General features: G+C 45.6%; 1 protein-coding gene across 1 annotated transcript in view; it reads left to right on the forward strand.

Annotated features, from left to right (window-relative positions):
• The window catches only part of DIAPH1 (diaphanous related formin 1), a 266,129-nt gene that overhangs the window by 237,129 nt on the left and 6,644 nt on the right, over positions 1-22,356 (forward strand). Inside the window, exons 24-27 of the mRNA XM_069763736.1 lie at positions 1,098-1,222; positions 1,714-1,878; positions 3,055-3,190; positions 14,774-14,860. Of these exons, the coding sequence (XP_069619837.1) occupies positions 1,098-1,222; positions 1,714-1,878; positions 3,055-3,190; positions 14,774-14,860 (513 nt within the window). The remainder of the gene's footprint in view (positions 1-1,097; positions 1,223-1,713; positions 1,879-3,054; positions 3,191-14,773; positions 14,861-22,356) is intronic.

Here is a 22,356-nt window from a genome sequence, read left to right on the forward strand (position 1 = left end):
TTTGGTAGGGTAATAATACTAAAGCCTTTTCGTACAATAAATACATCAAAACCTGGCTATGTTTTGACAAAACCTAAATAAAGTCTGCCAAAAGCATGTTTGAAAACGTGGTAGGGTCTGATGAGACCAAGATTAAACTTTTTGTCCGTAATTCCAAAAGGTATGCACATTACCCCAATAATACCATACCCACAGGGAAGCATAAAGGAGGCATCATTAAGCTTTGGGGCTGCTTTTCAGTAGTTGGAACTGGGGCTTTAGTCAGAGTGGAGGGAATTATGAACAGTTTCAAATATCAATCAATTTTACAAAAAAATCACATTATTTTAGTTTTTTTTTTTTTTTTTTCATTTGAAAAGATGTTTAATTTTCAGTTGAATTGTACAGATTATAGGTGAAATTAAAGGTGGTACATGACAAAATCTTAGCATTTGCAGACTATTTATACACATGGTACATGTAAGTGGCATGTGTCTGAATTATTCCTTGACCGAGTCCCTTTTGTAATTGGGCTTTTAGCACTATTACCGGTACAATGTGGTCTGGGTGTAAGAGCTGGCAGGAACTTTACAAGGTCTTCTGTGATAAATATTTTGGGAACAAATAGATATGTCGGCCTTGGTAAAATGGAATTCTGTGATAACAAACAAAATTCATTATAATCAGCAATTTTGAAGAATTTTGTTCTGCTTCTTAGAACCTACTTATTTGCCGGTCATGAGTCAGATAATGGGGCATTCTGCATACGGGAAAGAACAACAAAAAGTACTATGGTAATATCTTTCTGTTCTGACTTGTGTTTATAAGGTGTCCCTTTTAGGGAAAGCGTGTCCTTTATGAAAGCAGGCCCATCAACGTGAGTGTGCTGGATGACTACTCCCTTCATCCATCCATCCATCCATCCTCCGGCATGCTGCAAAGCTTTTATTATGCGGCATACAGCAGTGTGGATATTCACAGATGTCACACATAGTCATAGAAAGTTAGAGTTGGAGGGGACCTTCAGGGTCATCGTGTCCAACCCCCTGCTCAATGCAGGGGTCACTAAACCCTCTCAGACAGAAGTACTCATCTTTATTTTCTCTTTCCTACTTCAGTGTCTGCCGAAACGCTGCAGAAGAATTTGGATCAAATGAAAAAACAAGTTAACGATCTTCAGCGAGACATTGAAAACTTCCCCGCCTCAAACAATGAGAAGGATAAGTTTGTGGAAAAAATGACTATATCCTTTTCACACCTTTAACCACAAATGAGTTTGTGTAAGGAACAATGGGCTGTTCTCTATCAGAAATGCCATATACACCGCTAGTCATCGCATCAGGAATTAGAGGGATTGTTCAGGATTAGACTTATCTCACGAGCACACAGATACTTTTCCTGAAGATGAAACTTTTATAACAACCCTTTAAATGTAAAAAGTGAACTTTGTTTCTGTATAGTAAAAGCATTATTGTTACAAATCTATACCTGGAGAGGATATAATGGAGGGCATTCTCCGGTTAATCAGTATAATGAAGAACAAAACTATTAAACTATAGTCTACGCCTCTTCTGCTGTCGCAGCCAGTGGTCATAGTCTTGGCTTCAGTCATCCAGGATCTTGACCCCTACGACAAAACCTTTTTAATGTAAGGGAGTTTATATGCTATTGTACATACGATTTACTGTGGGGGTCTTCCATCTTTGCCTATATTCCTTGACTGATTTATTTTACATATTTGTCAAAGAAGCCCAAGAACAGTATACAAAGTTATGCATGATGCACGACAACATGGTGTCCTCGTTCAATGAGTTAGGGCAGTACTTTGTGTTTGACCCCAAGAAGGTCTCCATTGAGGAGTTCTTCCTAGATATGCACAACTTCCGGACCATGTTCGTGGTAAGGCTTACATGTCTTCTGCTGTTCATCTAAAGGGATAAAGAGGCTGAAAGCAGTCACTGTTCAGTCTGTAGCTCTCCTATGGGGCCCATCTGATTGCCATGGGCTACTAGGCTAGCTAGGAGTGAGGCATTTTCAATACATTAGCTAAATGCCCACAGTTATTAATCCGCTTACGCCAACTTTTTGCTTAGACTAAACCCATAAAAGACACGATTTGCTACATGCTTGCCAAAAGTGGGCATAGTTTATAGAAGTGGGCCACAAGCATAAAAGCATAAAATATGCAAGAATTAAGAGGAATGTGTCTGTTCATAAATCTGAGTAGCAGTCTAGTGAATAGTTTGTATGTCCTCTACTCTGTGAGTTTTTGACAGAGCTGAGAGAGGTGAAATCACACCCAGACTTAAAGGGATTCTCTGGTTCTTGAGCATTGATGGCCTGTCTTACAGATAGATCATCAATGTTCGATCAGTGAAGGTCTGATCAGCAGGTTAAAGCAGAGCGCGGCATCCTTTTTTTGGGTCAGTATTCCACCGCCCGGGCAGCACCGCTCGTACGTGTAGTTGTGACTGTCCATGATATTACTGTTCGCCTAAACTTTGTGTCCCAAGTGAATGAGACTGAACAGAAATACTAGACACGGCGGCTACTAGTAGTACAGAGCTCTGCCGTATGGGGCAGTACAATGGTAAAAAATGGAGCGGCCTCTCCAAACTGCTTATTGGTGGAAGTACCAAAAGTCAGACCTCCACCAATCCAATATTAATGGTCTATTCTCCACATTGAAGAAACAGAAAACCCCTTTAATGGTGTAATTGTGAAAGATGGGAAAATAAAAGTGACCATAGTGCTCATCACCACAATTCTGGCCTGGTCCTACTTCGCTGATCCCTGTTGGTCCTGTGTCTAGGCTCGGCCACATGTGTGTGGTGACCATAGAATTGGGTGCAGCCTCACAATCTGGCTAATACCTGGGTTTACCAGGTGCTGACATCGGCGCAGGACTAAAATAAATGTGTAACTTTTTAGATTTTTGTTTTTACCTATTTCTGGGTCTACAGGGGGATTTTGTATGTATCTCATGTACCCCTTTAGGTGATCCTGCACAGGTGACACATTCACTTCAAGCTTTGTAGAGGCAAAGCAATAGTTTTGTTTGTTTCCCTCATATAGCAAGCTCTCAAAGACAATCAGAAAAGACGTGAAGCCGAAGAGAAGCTCAGGAGAGCCAAGCTTGCCAAGGAAAAGGCCGAGAAGGATAAACTGGAGAAACAACAGAAAAAAGATCAGTTAATAGATATGACTGCAGGTACGGTAATTCATGTCCACTGCTGTCTGCACCTGATACGTTGTAGACACCTTTACTACAGCTTGTGATGACCATCCCCATCGGTCTGTATTGGAATCAGAAACACCTCTGAGGTTAAAGGGCTATTCCTGTTGTGAATTCTGTGGCAGAGCTCCCTCCTGTGGTCACAAGTGGTACTTCGACTGATTCTCTCTGTGAGCTTCCGTTGGTGGAGGAGAGTGGTACTGCGGCTTCTGAGTTTCCTTCCTCAGGTGATGTGGTGAAGTCGTTAGGTGCTGCTCTATTTAACTCCACCTAGTGCTTTGATCCTGGCCTCCAGTCTATGTTCTAGTATTGGACCTGTTTCCTCCTGGATCCTTCCTGTGGCCTGCTGCTCTGCATAGCTAAGTTCCGCTTTGCTATTTTGTTTGCTGTTTTTTTCTGTCCAGCTTGTCTATTTGTTTTTTCTTGCTTGCTGGAAGCTCTGGGACGCAGAGGGTGTACCTCCGTGCCGTTAGTTCGGTACGGAGGGTCTTTTTGCCCCCTTTGCGTGGTTGTTTGTAGGGTTTTGTGTTGACCGCAAAGTAACCTTTCCTATCCTCGCTCTGTTTAGTAAGTCGGGCCTCACTTTGCTAAATCTATTTCATCTCTACGTTTGTCTTTTCATCTTAACTCACAGTCATTATATGTGGGGGCTGCCTTTTCCTTTGGGGTATTTCTCTGAGGCAAGGTAGGCTTATTTTCTATCTTTAGGCTAGCTAGTTTCTCAGGCTGTGCCGAGTTGCATAGGGAGCGTTAGGCGCAATCCACGGCTGCCTCTAGTGTGGTTGGAGAGGATTAGGGATTGCGGTCAGCAGAGTTCCCACGTCTCAGAGCTCGTTTTTGGGTTATTGTCAGATCACTGTATCTGCTCTGACTTCTATGTCCATTGTGGTACTGAATTACCTCATCATAACAGTACTGGAGGCCCAAAGTACTAATGATTCTCAATAGAGGGAAAAAAGAAGTTCTGAGACAATTTTTTTTTCTCTGCACTGTGTTTTGCCTTTTTTTTTCCCCTAGACATTTGGGTGGTTCAATACACAGGTGTAGCGATGGACATTAGAAGTCTGTCTTCATGTGTGGATCAGCTCTCGGCAAGAGTACAAAAGATTCAAGACACTATTGATCAGAAATCTGTTAGAACCAAGAATTCCTATTCCTGATTTGTTTTTTGGAGATAGAACTAAATTTCTGAGTTTCAAAAATAATTGTAAACTATTTCTGGCCTTGAAGCCTCGCTCCTCTGGTGACCCAGTTCAACAAGTTTTGATCATTATTTCTTTTTTACGTGGCGACCCTCAGGACTGGGCATTTTCTCTTGCGCCAGGAGATCCTGCATTAAGTAATATCATTGCGTTTTTCCTGGCGCTCGGATTGCTGTACGATGAACCTAATTCAGTGGATCAGGCAGAGAAGAATTTGCTGGCTCTGTGTCAGGCTCAGGATGATATAGAGGTATATTGTCAGAAATTTAGAAAGTGGTCCGTACTCACTCAATGGAATGAAGGTACGCTCGCAGCTATTTTCAGAAAGGGTCTCTCTGAAGCCCTTAAGGATGTCATGGTGGGATTTCCTATGCCTGCTGGTTTGAATGAGTCTATGTCTTTGGCTATTCAGATCGGTCGACGCTTGCGTGAGCGTAAATCTGTGCACCATTTGGCGGTATTACCTGAGCTTAAACCTGAGCCTATGCAGTGCGATAGGACTTTGACCAGAGTTGAACGGCAAGAACACAGACGTCTGAATGGGCTGTGTTTCTACTGTGGTGATTCCACTCATGCTATCTCTGATTGTCCTAAGCGCACTAAGGGGTTCGCTAGGTATGCCACCATTGGTACGGTACAGTCAAAATTTCTTTTGTCCGTTACCTTGATCTGCTCTTTGTCATCGTATTCTGTCATGGCATTTGTGGATTCAGGCGCTGCCCTGAATTTGATGGACTTGGAGTATGCTAGGCGTTGTGGGTTTTTCTTGGAGCCCTTGCAGTGTCCTATTCCATTGAGAGGAATTGATGGTACGCCTTTGGCCAAGAATAAGCCTCAGTACTGGACCCAGCTGACCATGTGCATGGCTCCTGCACATCAGGAGGTTATTCGCTTTCTGGTGTTGCATAATCTGCATGATGTGGTCGTGTTGGGGTTGCCATGGCTACAAGTCCATAATCCAGTATTAGATTGGAAATCCATGTCTGTGTCCAGCTGGGGTTGTAAGGGGGTACATGGTGATGTCCCATTTCTGACTATTTCGTCATCCACCCCTTCTGAGGTTCCAGAGTTTTTGTCTGATTACCGGGATGTATTTGATGAGCCCAAGTCCGATACCCTACCTCCGCATAGGGATTGTGATTGTGCTATCGATTTGATTCCTGGTAGTAAATTCCCAAAAGGTCGACTGTTTAATTTGTCTGTGCCTGAGCACGCCGCTATGCGGAGTTATGTGAAGGAGTCCTTGGAGAAGGGGCATATTCGCCCATCATCGTCGCCATTAGGAGCAGGGTTCTTTTTTGTAGCCAAGAAGGATGGTTCGCTGAGACCTTGTATAGATTACCGCCTTCTAAATAAGATCACGGTTAAATTTCAGTACCCCTTGCCGTTGTTATCTGATTTGTTTGCTCGGATTAAGGGGGCCAGTTGGTTCACCAAGATAGATCTTCGTGGAGCGTATAATCTTGTGCGTATTAAGCGAGGCGATGAATGGAAAACTGCATTTAATACGCCCGAGGGCCATTTTGAGTATCTAGTAATGCCATTCGGACTTGCCAATGCTCCATCAGTGTTTCAGTCCTTTATGCATGACATCTTCCGAGAGTACCTGGATAAATTCCTGATTGTGTACTTGGATGACATTTTGATCTTCTCGGATGATTGGGAGTCTAATGTGAAGCAGGTCAGAACGGTGTTTCAGGTCCTGCGTGCTAATTCTTTGTTTGTGAAGGGATCAAAGTGTCTCTTTGGTGTTCAGAAGGTTTCATTTTTGGGGTTCATCTTTTCCCCTTCTACTATCGAGATGGACCCTGTTAAGGTCCAAGCCATCCATGATTGGACTCAGCCGACATCTCTGAAAAGTCTGCAAAAGTTCCTGGGCTTTGCTAATTTTTATCGTCGCTTCATCTGCAATTTTTCTAGTATTGCTAAACCATTGACCGATTTGACCAAGAAGGGTGCTGATGTGGTCAATTGGTCTTCTGCTGCTGTGGAAGCTTTTCAAGAGTTGAAGCGTCGTTTTTCTTCTGCCCCTGTGTTGTCAACCAGATGTTTCGCTTCCATTCCAGGTCGAGGTTGATGCTTCTGAGATTGGAGCAGGGGCTGTTTTGTCGCAGAGAAGTTCTGATTGCTCGGTGATGAAACCATGCGCCTTCTTTTCCAGGAAGTTTTCGCCTGCTGAGCGAAATTATGATGTGGGCAATCGAGAGTTGCTGGCCATGATGTGGGCATTCGAGGAGTGGCGTCATTGGCTTGAAGGAGCTAAGCATCGCGTGGTGGTCTTGACTGATCATAAGAACTTGACTTATCTCGAGTCTGCCAAGCGGTTGAATCCTAGACAGGCTCGTTGGTCGCTGTTTTTTGCCCGTTTTGACTTTGTGATTTCGTACCTTCCGGGCTCTAAAAATGTGAAGGCGGATGCTCTGTCTAGGAGTTTTGTGCCCGACTCTCCGGGGTTATCTGAGCCGGCGGGTATCCTCAAAGAGGGAGTAATTGTGTCTGCCATCTCCCCTGATTTGCGGCGGGTGCTGCAAAAATTTCAGGCTAATAAACCTGATCGTTGCCCAGCGGAGAAACTGTTTGTCCCTGATAGGTGGACGAATAAAGTTATCTCTGAGGTTCATTGTTCGGTGTTGGCTGGTCATCTTGGAATCTTTGGTACCAGAGAGTTGGTGGCTAGATCCTTTTGGTGGCCATCTCTGTCGCGGGATGTGCGTTCTTTTGTGCAGTCCTGTGGGATTTGTGCTCGGGCTAAGCCCTGCTGTTCTCGTGCCAGTGGGTTGCTTTTGCCCTTGCCGGTCCCGAAGAGGCCTTGGACACATATCTCTATGGATTTTATTTCAGATCTTCCCGTCTCTCAAAAGATGTCAGTCATTTGGGTGGTCTGTGATTGCTTCTCTAAGATGGTCCATTTGGTACCCTTGTCTAAATTACCTTCCTCCTCTGATTTGGTGCCATTGTTCTTCCAGCATGTGGTTCGTTTACATGGCATTCCAGAGAATATCGTTTCTGACAGAGGTTCCCAGTTTGTTTCGAGGTTTTGGCGAGCCTTTTGTGGTAGGATGGGCATTGACTTGTCTTTTTCCTCGGCTTTCCATCCTCAGACTAATGGCCAGACCGAACGAACCAATCAGACCTTGGAAACATATGAGATGCTTTGTTTCTGCTGATCAGGATGACTGGGTGTCCTTTTTGCCTTTGGCTGAGTTCGCCCTTAATAATCGGGCCAGCTCGGCTACCTTGGTTTCGCCGTTTTTCTGCAACTCTGGGTTCCATCCTCGTTTCTCTTCAGGGCAGGTTGAGTCTTCGGACTGTCCTGGTGTGGATACTGTGGTGGACAGGTTGCAGCAGATTTGGACTCATGTAGTGGACAATTTGACCTTGTCCCAGGAGAAGGCTCAACGTTTCGCTAATCGCAGACGCTGTGTGGGTCCCCGACTTCGTGTTGGGGATTTGGTTTGGTTATCTTCTCGTCATATTCCTATGAAGGTTTCCTCTCCTAAGTTTAAACCTCGTTTCATTGGTCCGTATAGGATTTCTGAGGTTCTTAATCCTGTGTCTTTTCGTCTGACCCTTCCAGATTCTTTTTCCATACATAACGTATTCCATAGGTCATTGTTGCGGAGATACGTGGCACCTATGGTTCCATCTGTTGATCCTCCTGCCCCGGTTTTGGTGGAGGGGGAGTTGGAGTATATTGTGGAGAAGATTTTGGATTCTCGTCTTTCAAGACGGAAACTCCAGTATCTGGTTAACCCTGCTGTTCTGTTCGGTCTGGGGAGACCTATTTTGAACTTTGGTATTTTTTGGGGTGTTCAAGATGCGATTCTGAAACTTGTGGTTGATTGACTTAAATGAGGATGGGTCGGTCGGCCACGGGTTTCAGAGCCGCATCTTGAATATTTTAAAGAATATTGAAGTTCAAAGTCGGTCATTTTTGACCAACAGAACAGCAGGGTTAAGTGGAAGGGTTATGCTCAGGAAGATAATTCCTGGGTCTTTGCCTCTGATGTCCATGCTCCCGATCTTGTTCGTGCCTTTCATATGGCTCATCCTGGTCGTCCTGGGGGCTCTGGTGAGGGTTCGGTGACCCCTCCTCAAGGGGGGGGTACTGTTGTGAATTCTGTGGCAGAGCTCCCTCCTGTGGTCACAAGTGGTACTTCGACTGATTCTCTCTGTGAGCTTCCGTTGGTGGAGGAGAGTGGTACTGCGGCTTCTGAGTTTCCTTCCTCAGGTGATGTGGTGAAGTCGTTAGGTGCTGCTCTATTTAACTCCACCTAGTGCTTTGATCCTGGCCTCCAGTCTATGTTCTAGTATTGGACCTGTTTCCTCCTGGATCCTTCCTGTGGCCTGCTGCTCTGCATAGCTAAGTTCCGCTTTGCTATTTTGTTTGCTGTTTTTTTCTGTCCAGCTTGTCTATTTGTTTTTTCTTGCTTGCTGGAAGCTCTGGGACGCAGAGGGTGTACCTCTGTGCCGTTAGTTCGGTACGGAGGGTCTTTTTGCCCCCTTTGCGTGGTTGTTTGTAGGGTTTTGTGTTGACCGCAAAGTTACCTTTCCTATCCTCGCTGTTTAGTAAGCCGGGCCTCACTTTGCTAAATCTATTTCATCTCTACGTTTGTCTTTTCATCTTAACTCACAGTCATTATATGTGGGGGCTGCCTTTTCCTTTGGGGTATTTCTCTGAGGCAAGGTAGGCTTATTTTCTATCTTCAGGCTAGTTAGTTTCTCAGGCTGTGCCGAGTTGCATAGGGAGCATTAGGCGCAATCCACGGCTGCCTCTAATGTGGTTGGAGAGGATTAGGGATTGCGGTCAGCAGAGTTCCCACGTCTCAGAGCTCGTTCTATGTTTTTGGGTTATTGTCAGATCACTGTATCTGCTCTGACTTCTATGTTCATTGTGGTACTGAATTACCTCATCATAACATATTCCCAAACTAGCAAGTTGTTCCCTATTCATCACCGGTGTGGGTGCCACAACTAGCACTCCCTCTGATCATAGGAACAGGGGGCTTACATATCCTGTGTTCTCTTATGCCACAAGTACCTCGTGTCCTGTCCTGCTGCCACATTACTAAGGTACTAAGGTTCTTTGAAGCTGACAGAGCAAATGTGAGCTCTGCTGTGCCTCATTTTTGGGCATGCATGTTTACTGGAGGTGGACACCCAGACAGTCTATTACGGTGGGTGTCCATCTCCAGTAGGTGTATACAGACAAAGATGGTGCACAGCAGAGCGCACATTTGCTCTGTCGGCACCATTATAGGCTATAGCCCCGTTGGCGCATACATCCGAAACCCGTTTTGCATGTATGAGTTTTTTCCTTCAATGGTTTTCATCAGAGTTTCATTAGTGACTTTTTGTCAGTCTTATCAGAAGATTTCAGCTGAGTTTCGTCCAGACATGTGAACAGCCCATAGACATGTTAATCATGAAAAAAACTGCTGGCACTTGTACGTGAGACACTGCCATGTGAGCCGTCAGGCCTGTGTAGTGGTGGTACCCTCACCGATCTTGGGGGCAAGAAGGTACCAAATGAGTAAAATGTCTGTAGATCTGACACACATCCATATGAATAAGCGGCCACCCCTGAGATCCGTGTGCAGGCTGTGAGGATGCAGAGCACTTTGTGCCGTCACGTCAGCCTCACGTACCCTATCAGAATGTTTTCTTTAGGAAGGAGCACATGCAGCTGGATTCTTTTGCAGTCAGTGTAAAAGGTCATCGGCCTGATCCCCGGAGAGCGGCTCCTCGCTGGTTTCCATTACACATTTGCTGGACTGCTGCTGGTCACACTTTCTTTAAAAATCTGCTTTTCGGAGTCAGATATTAATCATCTTCACATTTCCCAGATGTGGGAGGCTGAATAGTTTGTATATTTGTTGCCGACTGGCAGCATCCTAAACTGCACAATCTATATGAATGCTTAGTAAGCAGTTGTGCCCGTCTTATTATACTGCCATGATTCCTCATCACAGAAACATGAGATCGCTTTAGTAGACTTTCTGTTTGGCCGTCACATATTTCCACTTCTCGAAAGAATGCAGTTTGTTATTCATGAGGCCGAGGTTTCCTGTGGAGCGGCTCCATGATGAAGGCCAGATGCTCATTCCAGCGCGTGAAGCACAAGAGTCCTAATAAAACCAAGGGATCACATTATTACATCAGTCTGGGCCGGGAAATCGGCATCCGCCAGTACATGTAGGGCTACATACGTGCTCGTGTTATGGGGGCTCGGGGATTGTTTGCTTCGTTTATTCCTCTGTCACACAATGGACAAGACGTCCCAGCACAGAGAATAAACAGGAGCAGCGTGGGATGGAGGAGGATATCCTGAAAAGTGTCACAATTCCCAATATACCGTCCGTAAATCTCTGCTTGCTCTCATTCAGTAATAACATTCACAGTGTACTGCCGGGAGATGGAAATCTGTCTGTCGCACAATTTAGGTGCCGCTCTTTAAGGCCCCGTCACACATAGCGACGCTTGAGCGATTCCGACAACGATACGACCTGTCAGGGATCGCTCAAGCGTCGCTATGTGGTCGCTGGTGAGATGTCACACAGTGCGATCTCCCCAACGACGCAGCAGCGATGCAGCGAACTGTAGCGACCTGTAGAACGATGCTATTTCATGATGATTCAATGGGACGTCCTGTCAGCGAGGTCGTTGGTAAGGTGTCAAACACAGCGATGTGTGCTACCCAGCGGGACCTCAACGATCAAAAAACGGTCCAGGCCATTCCGACACGACCAGCGATCTCACAGCAGGGGCCTGATCGCTGCTACGTGTCACACATAGCGAGATCGCTACTGAGATCCCTGTTGCGTCACAAAACTTGTGACTCAGCAGCGATCTCGCTAGCGATCTCGCTGTGTGTGACGGGGGCTTTACAGTACAGATATCACAGATACCTTATCCTCCATTATAAACCAAAGAATGACAGAAAGCAGAGAGCTATAAGGGCTTGTCCACTACTATTAATTGCCCCAATGTGCTGCAGTGATGGGGAAAAAACTCTCTAATTTCCCGGACCTCCTGCCCTCTGAGCTCTGTGTCCCCCACCAGTCTCCACACTGGGGCAATCGATAAGGGATTGTGCTGCGGTGGCCGCCCCAGTACAACTGATAGGGGTACATAGGACAATGGCAGTATAGTCAGTGTAGGTGTGGGCGTAGAAAGTAATGAACACATGAAGTTCTGCTGACCACTAGAAGAACGGTCTAGAGCCCCCCATTCCTCCTCACTATGTTGAGGACAGAGTGGTGGTCCGGTCAGTCGGCAGAGGGGACACTGCGGAGTACATCAGCAAGGGGATAAAGTGAGGAGTAATGGCGGAAATGGGTGGGAGGCTTGGGACCCTCGCTCTGGTGATCAGTGGGGTTATTGCCTCTCTTGTAGATGGATATCTGATCATTTTTAGGAAACCCATATAAATTCCTTTTTTTAATTCAGGAGTAGATTATAGGCTGTCGCTGGAGCAATAGATGCAGTCTGGTTAATATATTGGTTCCTGTAAAGCATGCCGTGCCTTATTTGCCTATTGGAAAGCCTGTCCCCGTGTGAGTGCGTGCTGTGACCACGGTACCAGGTGCATGATCGGATGCACACGACATGGCTGGACTTGTACAGGCTGTATCCAGAGCTAAGCCATCACACGGATCCAATGTTTACCTATAACACAGTCTTGGAGTCGCAGCCTTGTAATGTAGGTCAGTGGTCACACTCACATTCCGCCACCAGATGGCGACATTGTCAGCTCCTTGTTTTCTGCAGCCAGTGCGCCAATGACAGATGTTCTACTACAGGCTTATAGATTCCGGTTTCACATGTTGCCATGGAGACAGTGAGGCAAGGACACAGATTCTTCCAGGGTTAACTGTTGATTTCCTGGAATTTGGCCGTCTTTTAGAAATGATTGCGCAGCACTACAGCTAGCAATAAATACAAGGAGCTAAGGTGAACATATAAAACGGTACTGTAGATCGCAGAGCGATATGAGCTTTTATTTATTTTTTATTTGATATGTAATGAAGTTCATTGCTTTTAGAAAATCGCTCACCATGTAATGTTAGGGAGCTTTGGTAGGTGCTGTACAGCTCTTTGGCCAGCAGAGGGAGCCTGGATCTAGTTATTTCTTTTCTGGATCCAGTGTAACCTTTCACCCCCTTCCCTGATCTTGTGCAATGCAGACAGGGGGAGGATGACTGCACTGCAGTGAAGGCCATGGCATGCAATCCCATCACTCCTCACCCTCCTCCAGCTGTGGGCGCCCTCCCGGACTTCTGCCTTTTTGTGTGCAGCGGATTCACGAAGCCCTGTGTGTGTAAGAGACCCGTGCTGAACGCTTGTATTTACTGACAGACAGAGGGGGAAAAGAGAATAATGCAAATAAGACATGTGATAATAGCCAGGACGACCCCTAACCTGTTCTATATGGGGAATTCAGTGTCAATAATGCACTACACCCCCTATATAATATAAGCCGGCTTCATTGTGGGCACAGGATGAAGATCTCACTGACCCAAATGTGTGTTGGTGCATTCAGCCGTCTGTTGTGTTCACAAGGGCAGGAGAGCATATATATATACACATGTATTCATGCATACTCTGATTTCCCCCGAGGCCCACACATCATCTCGGCAGCTGCCCCCATCCACAATCCACAACTCAATTTGCTTAATGGCTGCTTTCAGAAATCCAAATATAAATGGGTGGCGAAGCTGCCGCTCTTTGGAAATTCCCATTCTGTAATCTATAGTCATTAGTTGCTGCGGTCACATGTGTAGACTTGTCTAGCTATCTCAATAACTGTCTGGATTTCTACTCGTCTAAGTAATTTTCAGAATCAATACCAGCCTGGTCCACATTAGAGCATTAGATCCACTACTGGTCTGCCATGTGTGATCATTCATATATTAGATCCCCTACTGGTCTGCCATGTGTGATCATTCATATATTAGATCCCCTACTGGTCTGCCATGTGTGATCATTCATATATTAGATCCCCTACTGGAGTACTGTGTCCAGTTTTGGGCACCGGTGCTCAGGAAGGATATAATGGAACTAGAGAGAGTACAAAGGAGGGCAACAAAATTAATAAAGGGGATGGGAGAACTACAATACCCAGATAGATTAGCGAAATTAGGATTATTTAGTCTAGAAAAAAGACGACTGAGGGGCGATCTAATAACCATGTATAAGTATATAAGGGGACAATACAAATATCTCGCTGAGGATCTGTTTATACCAAGGAAGGTGACGGGCACAAGGGGGCATTCTTTGCGTCTGGAGGAGAGAAGGTTTTTCCACCAACATAGAAGAGGATTCTTTACTGTTAGGGCAGTGAGAATCTGGAATTGCTTGCCTGAGGAGGTGGTGATGGCGAACTCAGTCGAGGGGTTCAAGAGAGGCCTGGATGTCTTCCTGGAGCAGAACAATATTGTATCATACAATTATTAGGTTCTGTAGAAGGACGTAGATCTGGGGATTTATTATGATGGAATATAGGCTGAACTGGATGGACAAATGTCTTTTTTCGGCCTTACTAACTATGTTACTATGTTACTGGTCTGCCATGTGTGATCATTCATATATTAGATCCCCTACTGGTCTGCCATGTGTGATCATTCATATATTAGATCCCCTACTGGTCTGCCATGTGTGATCATTCATATATTAGATCCCCTACTGGTCTGCCATGTGTGATCATTCATATATTAGATCCCCTACTGGTCTGCCATGTGTGATCATTCATATATTAGATCCTCTACTGGTCTGCCATGTGTGATCATTCATATATTAGATCCCCTACTTGTCTGCCATGTGTGATCATTCATATATTAGATCCCCTACTGGTCTGCCATGTGTGATCATTCATATATTAGATCCCCTACTGGTCTGCCATGTGTGATCATTTATATATTAGATCCCCTACTTTTCTGCCATGTGTGATCATTCATATATTAGATCCCCTACTGGTCTGCCATGTGTGATCATTCATATATTAGATCCCCTACTGGTCTGCCATGTGTGATCATACATGTACTACAGCATTAGAACCCCTACTGGTCTGCCATGTGTGATCATTTATATATTAGATCCCCTACTGGTCTGCCATGTGTGATCATTCATATATTAGATCCCCTACTGGTCTGCCATGTGTGATCATTTATATATTAGATCCCCTACTGGTCTGCCATGTGTGATCATTCATATATTAGATCCCCTACTGGTCTGCCATGTGTGATCATACATGTACTACAGCATTAGAACCCCTGCTGGTCTGCCATGTGTGATGATAATACATATATAGTGCGTGGAGTCTGAATAGACTGATTTATTCCTGCTGTTTGCTTTGCAGAGGGTGATGAGACCGGTGTCATGGACAGTCTGCTGGAGGCTCTGCAGTCTGGAGCGGCCTTCAGAAGAAAGCGGGCGCCACGTCAAGGTAATCCCTGCACTTTGGGATCTTTCATTATACAATACCACATGAAATACATCCATTTTTAGCATATGGATGTAGGCTTTTTTTTTCCTGATCATAATTTTTTTGTAGGTGGCAGATGTACGAATAAATTCTGCTTGTAAATGTTACCTGAATATAGAGATATTTTAAAATGATATTCCCATTTCACAAAGTAATGACATGCCACTAGGATATCTTGATTTTGAAATATTTAGGGGTCTTGCCTCCTGTCCCTGAGCATGAAGGGGGCACAGTTCTGGTGCAGGGCTATGGCCCCTTCACTGTTTTTATCTGTACAGCGGGTGCTGTGAGCACCACTGAAGCATAGTATCATTCACAGGGAAGCCGTTAATGCTACACGGCGACTTTGGTTATACAACCAAAGATCGCTATGTGTAGCTGCTACATCACAGAGTAATACAAGTGAATATGGGCACATTGTGACTCCTAGGGCACCGCTACTAGCAAACCGCACCACAATCCAACCCGGTTAATCTTTTTGACGACTGCTAGTCACGGTACCCTTAGGGTTGTAATGCAACCCCGCTCATTTACATAGACCTGCAATGTAGTAACTACGCAATGCAATTTTTGTCTGTGCGACTTGTCACAACCAGAGATGCCATGTAGCAATGCCTTAAGGGATCTTTTGTGCCATACCAGTGCTGAGGCCCCTTCAGACTTGTTGTCCCTGTCTTATTTACAGGTGCAGAAATAATTAAAGTGAACCTGATTAAAGTGAACAGCTGATTCATGCAGCTCGATCCATAGGCAACATGTATCAGGCACTTTAAAAGCTGGCAGTAACCAATCTGCACTGAAGACTAGTCAGACATGTCCCCAGCAGCTTCTCCCCATCAGCTTTACTGTGTTGATAGATCTTTGCCTATATGTGCACTTAGGAAGAGACCTGTCACTCCAGGCAGCGGGTGGGAAGAAACCGCCGGTGATCCCACTGTCCAACTAGTCTTCAGTACAATTAGTCTGATAGGCAGAGACCTGTCACTCCAGAGCAGCGGGTGGGAAGTAGCCGCCAGAGACCTGCCTGTTCAACTAGTCTTCAGTGTAATTAGTCCCATAGGCAGAGACCTGTCACTCCAGAGCAGCGGGTTGGGAAGTAGCCGCCTGGGATCCACCTGTCCGACTAGTCTTCAGTGTAATTAGTCCCATAGGCAGAGACCTGTCACTCCAGAGCAGCGGGGTGGGAAGTAGCCGCCAGAGACCCGCCTGTCCGACTAGCCTTCGGTGCAGATTGGTCCCGTAGGCGGAGACCTGTCACTCCAGAGCAGCGGATGGGAAGTAGCCGCCAGAGACCCGCCTGTCCGACTAGTCTTCGGTGCAGATTGGTCCCGTAGGCGGAGACCTGTCACTCCAGAGCAGCGGATGGGAAGTAGCCGCCAGAGACCCGCCTGTCCAAATAGTCTTCAGTGTAATTAGTCCCATAGGCAGAGACCTGTCACTCCAGAGCAGCGGGTGAGAAGTAGCCGCCAGAGACCTGCCTGTCCGACTAGCCTTCAGTATAATTAGTCCCATAGGCGGAGACCTGTTACTCCAGAGCAGCGGGCGGGAAGTAGCCGCCTGGGATCCACCTGTCCGACTAGTCTTCAGTGTAATTAGTCCCATAGGCAGAGACCTGTTACTCCAGAGCAGCGGGGTGGGGAAGTAGCCGCCAGTGACCTGCCTGTTCGACTAGTCTTCGGTGCAGATTGGTCCCGTAGGCGGAGACCTGTTACTCCAGAGCAGCGGATGGGAAGTAGCCGCCAGAGACCCGCCTGTCCAAATAGTCTTCAGTGTAATTAGTCCCATAGGCAGAGACCTGTCACTCCAGAGCAGAGGGTGGGAAGTAGCTGCCAGAGACCCGCCTGTCCGACTAGCCTTCAGTATAATTAGTCCCATAGGCGGAGACCTGTTACTCCAGAGCAGCGGGCGGGAAGTAGCCGCCTGGGATCCACCTGTCCGACTAGTCTTCAGTGTAATTAGTCCCATAGGCAGAGACCTGTTACTCCAGAGCAGCGGGGTGGGGAAGTAGCCGCCAGTGACCTGCCTGTCCGACTAGTCTTCGGTGCAGATTGGTCCCGTAGGCGGAGACCTGTTACTCCAGAGCAGTGGGCGGGAGAAGACACCAGAGACCTTCCTGGCCAGCTATCTCCTGCTACTTATGACAAAACTATAATAATGCATTTTCTGACAAGTTGATGTGACAGTGGCTACCAATATGGCTGCAATTCCTGTTGTCACTTGGAGAAATGTGACTGCCACAGCAAAACCAAAAATGTGAGTGACTTTGTAAACTGTCCGTTCTCTTGCACACACAGGATCACTCGTTTTTACTTTTGAGATCACACCATACGACAAATATTTTGAGAGCTCATGAAAGCGTGAGCGGCCTTGTGTTTTCTTTTGTGACTTCATCATGATTGAACATGACTGTTTGCTGTTGCCCAAATAATGAATCTTTTCTTCTAATGTTTCCTGATACACGAGACACTGAAGGGTGTGCGAGGCGCTGGGTGAGGCGGTGCTCTTCCCCAATCTTTTCTGGTTTCAGCCCATTGAAGAATATTGCAGAATTTTACTTGAATGTATTAAAGGGGTCGTCAGGTGAAAACACATTTTATGACCGATCTATAGGATAGGTGATGCCTGATTGATCTGTGGGGGTCCGACCACTGGGACCCATACTGATGAGCGGCGTCCAAAACGTTTACCCCTGTTATACTGGAGCAGCAGTGCACATAATTGACCGCCGCTCCATTTATTGTCTATGAGTCTGCTGAGAGCTGTGTTTGGCTTATTTTTAGTAGCCCCATAGATAATGAATGGAGTGGCGGTTGGGTGTCTGACCTACTGCCCCATTTTGTTACCGGGATATAAGTTCCCCATTGGAGACACAAATGACCCTTCCTGCCGATTGGTGGGTGCGGGTCCCAGTGCTCGGACACCCACCGATCAGCAAGTTATCACTGATCCTGCTTATAGTTGGAACTTGTTTTAATTGGACAGCCCCTTGAAGCTGCCTTTATGTCACCAATAAGCGTTAATGTAAATGAAATCCAAGGTCCCGTTGCCACGGTCATTGTCACCGGTGTATGTAGTATTTATGTACATGGCTATTATGCTGACACTTCTCACAAAGATCCCATACTGCACCAGTATAAACCAGTGAGATGTAGCTGGTGGTTGTGTGATGAATCGGTGCATTGTATATTTTCCCAGAGACACGGCATGACGTCCTCATGTGTTTCCTTGGGTCATGGTCACACATACAAGGATGCTGTTAACAAGATGATAAAGTATTAATTAGTCACTGTTGTGTAGTGATAAGGACGAGATCAGTGCCAGCTTGCACTTACTGCTGAGAAAAGGGCTCCGTGGTGCCAATCCGAGGAGGAATCGCATGGTTTCCGGTTGTCCTGCACTTTCTTTTAGCATTTTGGACAGGTGGACATTGTCTTCTCTTAATGCTCTATTTCTTCCCAATAGGCTCTCTCCTGTCCCTCACTGAGGAGGAGGAGCGGGCACCAGACCTGGTAACGCTGGGTGCATTCGTGTGATGTGTTTGTGCTAATAACACTTTGCCCTTTTATTTTTGTTATTGCTAAACATACCCAACGTTTCCATTATTTTTTTTTCTAAGATCATTACCCCATGATTGTTTGTTCCCAAGTTACAGCTAACATAGTTGGCATAGCATGAACCTGTGCCGAGCCAAGTAACCCTAAAGGATGGATTGAGAGATGGAGACCACATGCATAGAGCTGTGCACATTCTGCGGGCGTCACCTTCATCACATTCATCCAGCACATATCCAGCACATAACCATACAGATAGAGCTTCACGATTACAAATGCCAATCCTCTGAAAAACAACTACCGTATGTACTAGATGGTAGAGGGGTTCTCCAAATTACTACAAACAAATGCCCCAAACCAGAAATTGTCATATCATATAACAGAAATGTCATTCACTGATTTAGTTTCCCTCCTGTTGGACACCACGTCTTTAGTTTCCTGCTTAACTGAACATCCTTTAAGAGACACGTGACCACTGCTGCCAATCACTGGACTTAGTGATGTATAGCACGTGACCACTTCTTCCAATCACTGGACTTAGTGATGTATAGCACGTGACCACTGCTGCCAATCACTGGACTTAGTGATGTATAGCACGTGACCACTGCTGCCAATCACTGGACTTAGTGATGTATAGCACGTGACCACTTCTTCCAATCACTGGACTTAGTGATGTATAGCACGTGACCACTGCTGCCAATCACTGGACTTAGTGATGTATAGCACGTGACCACTGCTGCCAATCACTGGATTTAGTGATGTATAGCACGTGACCACTGAGGCCAGTGACGGTCTACACAGCATTGTCACTGGAGACGTGGTTTTGGGGGGCAGGATATCAGAAGGGCTCCCTGGTGCCGCTCACTTCAACATCAGGAGGTGATCAGTGCAGGTGATGTAGCATGTTCTTGAGCCTGACAGAAATCGTGGTCCGATCCTATTCTTCTGAGTAGGACATGTGCCTGATACCTGCAGAATAGCAGGGACTAGTTGACGCGTTATCATCAGTGTTCACCCCCTATGCTAGAGTGAGCGGCACTGGAGAGCCCCTATAAATGGGTGAGTACTATTTCTGGTATCTTACGTCCATTCTTGGCTTTGGGTACATTTTTAGTAATTGTAGTGGCTACCAAATACAGCACATATCGAAGACCTGCATCCTGTTAACTGTTGCATCTCTCAAACCACCTCTAGATTTTGGTGTCGCAGACTCATTGACGCTCCGTCCGTATTTAATACTGTATTAATGCTGCGGGCTATGCGGTGATGGTGCATGACCACAAGACATGGACACCACAATCTGGTCACTAGAAAGGTGTCGCCACCCTCTACTGACGTGTGTCCCTGGCGTGCACCAAGCCTTACATAGCAGAAGTCGTCCTCTAGCCTAGTCCTTAATAAAACCTGCACTGATTTCTCACCCTGCTAATTAACAAAAGACAAAAGAACTCTTAGTATTAAATGTTTTCTTACCAGTATTCTGTATAATATACATTTCAAAGACAAAAGTAGCTTGGTTCTTCAGTATTACATACAAATTGCTGGGCAGTAGAGCGAATCTCTTAAGGAGATGTATCCATCCCAGCAATGCTCGGTGCATGATTAAAGGCCGGATTCGGCAGCAATTAGGGAGCAATGATTAGAAATCTTCTTTCTGCTTGCTGTGTTGCTTGCCTGCAGTGTGTGGTGTTTGTGCAATGCTTTCATGGATTTCTTACCACTCCAAGCACATATTCTGACTTTCAGAGTTCTTCTTGATAAACTTAACAGAGCATTGTTTATTTGAAACTTTGCATCAAATTGTCGCTCTAATAACTCTAACATGGCTTCTCTGTGTACAGCCTCCTGCCATCTTTACTGCCCTGCTCTTCTGCCAATGCTGGTTGGCAACAGCTGTCTTTCTCGTCCCCCAGTACACACAGATGCTCAACATGGGTTGTCACTGGGAAGAGAGGACTGTGCTGCTGTCAGATGTCTCATCTGAGAACCAAAAGATTGGGCATGTTGAAATCCAACAGCTCAATCGTTTTTTTTTATGAGAACCTTCATAAAGCTGGAAGTCACCGTGTACATTAAAAGCTTAATCGGTCTGGCTTAAAATGTTGGTTTCAGCCAGCATTAATGGAATATGAATAGTTGGCTTAAAAGGGGTCTATCGCTTCTCAGAAAGACAGATAGTGACAGAATATGAAATTATAAGACCTTTCTAACATGCATGTTATTAGCCAATCGAATAATTACAGAGTGAGCACAGAATCTGGTGAGATTTTCTTCTCTGGGAGATACCCACTGTGGAGGTGGAGTGGGGTGTTGTGGGCCACAGATTTATCTACAGCAGTGTTCCCCCAACTCCAGTCCTCAAGAGTCACCAACAGGTCATGTTTTCTGGATTTCCTTAGTACGGCCCAGGTGATGGAATTATTGCCTGTCTATGTGATGGACTTCTCACCTGGGCAATACTAAGGAAATCCTGAAAACATGACCTGTTGGTGGCTCTTGAGGACCGGACTTGGAGAACACAGCTCTACAGCATCTGAATAGTATATAAAGCCTCAAGGCTCGGTCAGACACCTGTGGAAATTGGTCAGAAATCAGACCAGAATGCTGGACTGACCGTGGCACTCCCATCCAGAGCATGACAGCCTAGTAGTACCTGTTGGGGTCAGGAGACCCGTGTCCAGTTCCGTGCATTCGCGGTCCGTATTCAGACCGATTTGCATGGATGTCTGCTTATGCTGAGATCTAGTTAAGTTTCAGGCGGAACAAATCCATTCACTGTTTAGTCTAGTTGCTGGTCCATAGAGTTAAATGGGAGTATATCGATTCACCTATAATTTTTTCCATAAATTTGTCAAAACTCAAGTACCTGCCTCTGTTGTGTTAGTAGCTTGAACTTCTCTTTATACAGAATATTGCTATCAAACATGTACTCCTGCTGCTAAATGGTGAATCTGCAAGAGGAGGGCACAACTGCTTCTAATGGGTTAATTCAGCTTTTACACTAAATTAGTGAGGACTTAGTGAGGAATATATATATATATTTGAGGAAGGGTTTTATTTCCCAGGATGTGATGGTTCCTATTTTTAGAGAATTTTTGTTGTCTTACAAACACATCTGTTGATGGTAAAAATCGTGAAACCGTCTGCTTTGATTTGTATGTTGCTGAGTAAGGGAAGGCCGACCAATCCTTTCTGGACAGCTTGCTGTGGAGTGATGCTGTGCTGTTGCATGTCTGTCCCTGCATGTTTTGTGCATGATTCCATCTACTTGCTTTAATTCTAACCCACTTTTTAACTACTAACTTCCCCTGCAGGAGCTTGAAAGATCAATAGCTATTTTTACTCCATGCCTTTTTAATTACCAGTCCAACATCTTGTCATCTGGACGTTCCAATTTGCAAAATGGGTCTTTGTAGTAAAATTTTGAGTCCCCACAAAAAGTCAGAAGAGTAGTGTGTGTTAAAGGGGTTGTCTCATCTTAAATGTGTACAATTGTAAAAACAAGCAGTTTATTTACTGTTTAACTTATTTTCTTGTTATTGCTTACTGCTGGTTGCTTGGGTTACCGGCCACCTCTGCAGTTTAGCAGTGGTGGAGGGTCTCCTTTGCAAGAAGTGCAGCTCTTACAAGCGCTTTGCCATAGAGCTCGCAAGCGCTGCTCTGCAACTGTCTGGATCCAGCCAACCTCAGTGCTCTTGTGATCTTCTGGTCAGAGCAAAGTCAGAGAGCACACCGTCCGGGCCACCATATAGCTGGGCTATAAAGTCAATTAAAAGAGCCCTTTTTCCTCAGCCCGGGAAGCCTGGGAGACGGAGGAGCGGAGCTCCTGGAGATAGATGATGCAACCCCTTGAAGTCCCCATTATGTGAATGGGTAACTAATACAGACAGACACATATATCAATTA

This window comes from Ranitomeya imitator, chromosome 4 (genome assembly GCF_032444005.1).
Source record: "Ranitomeya imitator isolate aRanImi1 chromosome 4, aRanImi1.pri, whole genome shotgun sequence".
In the NCBI taxonomy this organism is placed as follows: Eukaryota; Metazoa; Chordata; class Amphibia; order Anura; family Dendrobatidae; genus Ranitomeya; species Ranitomeya imitator.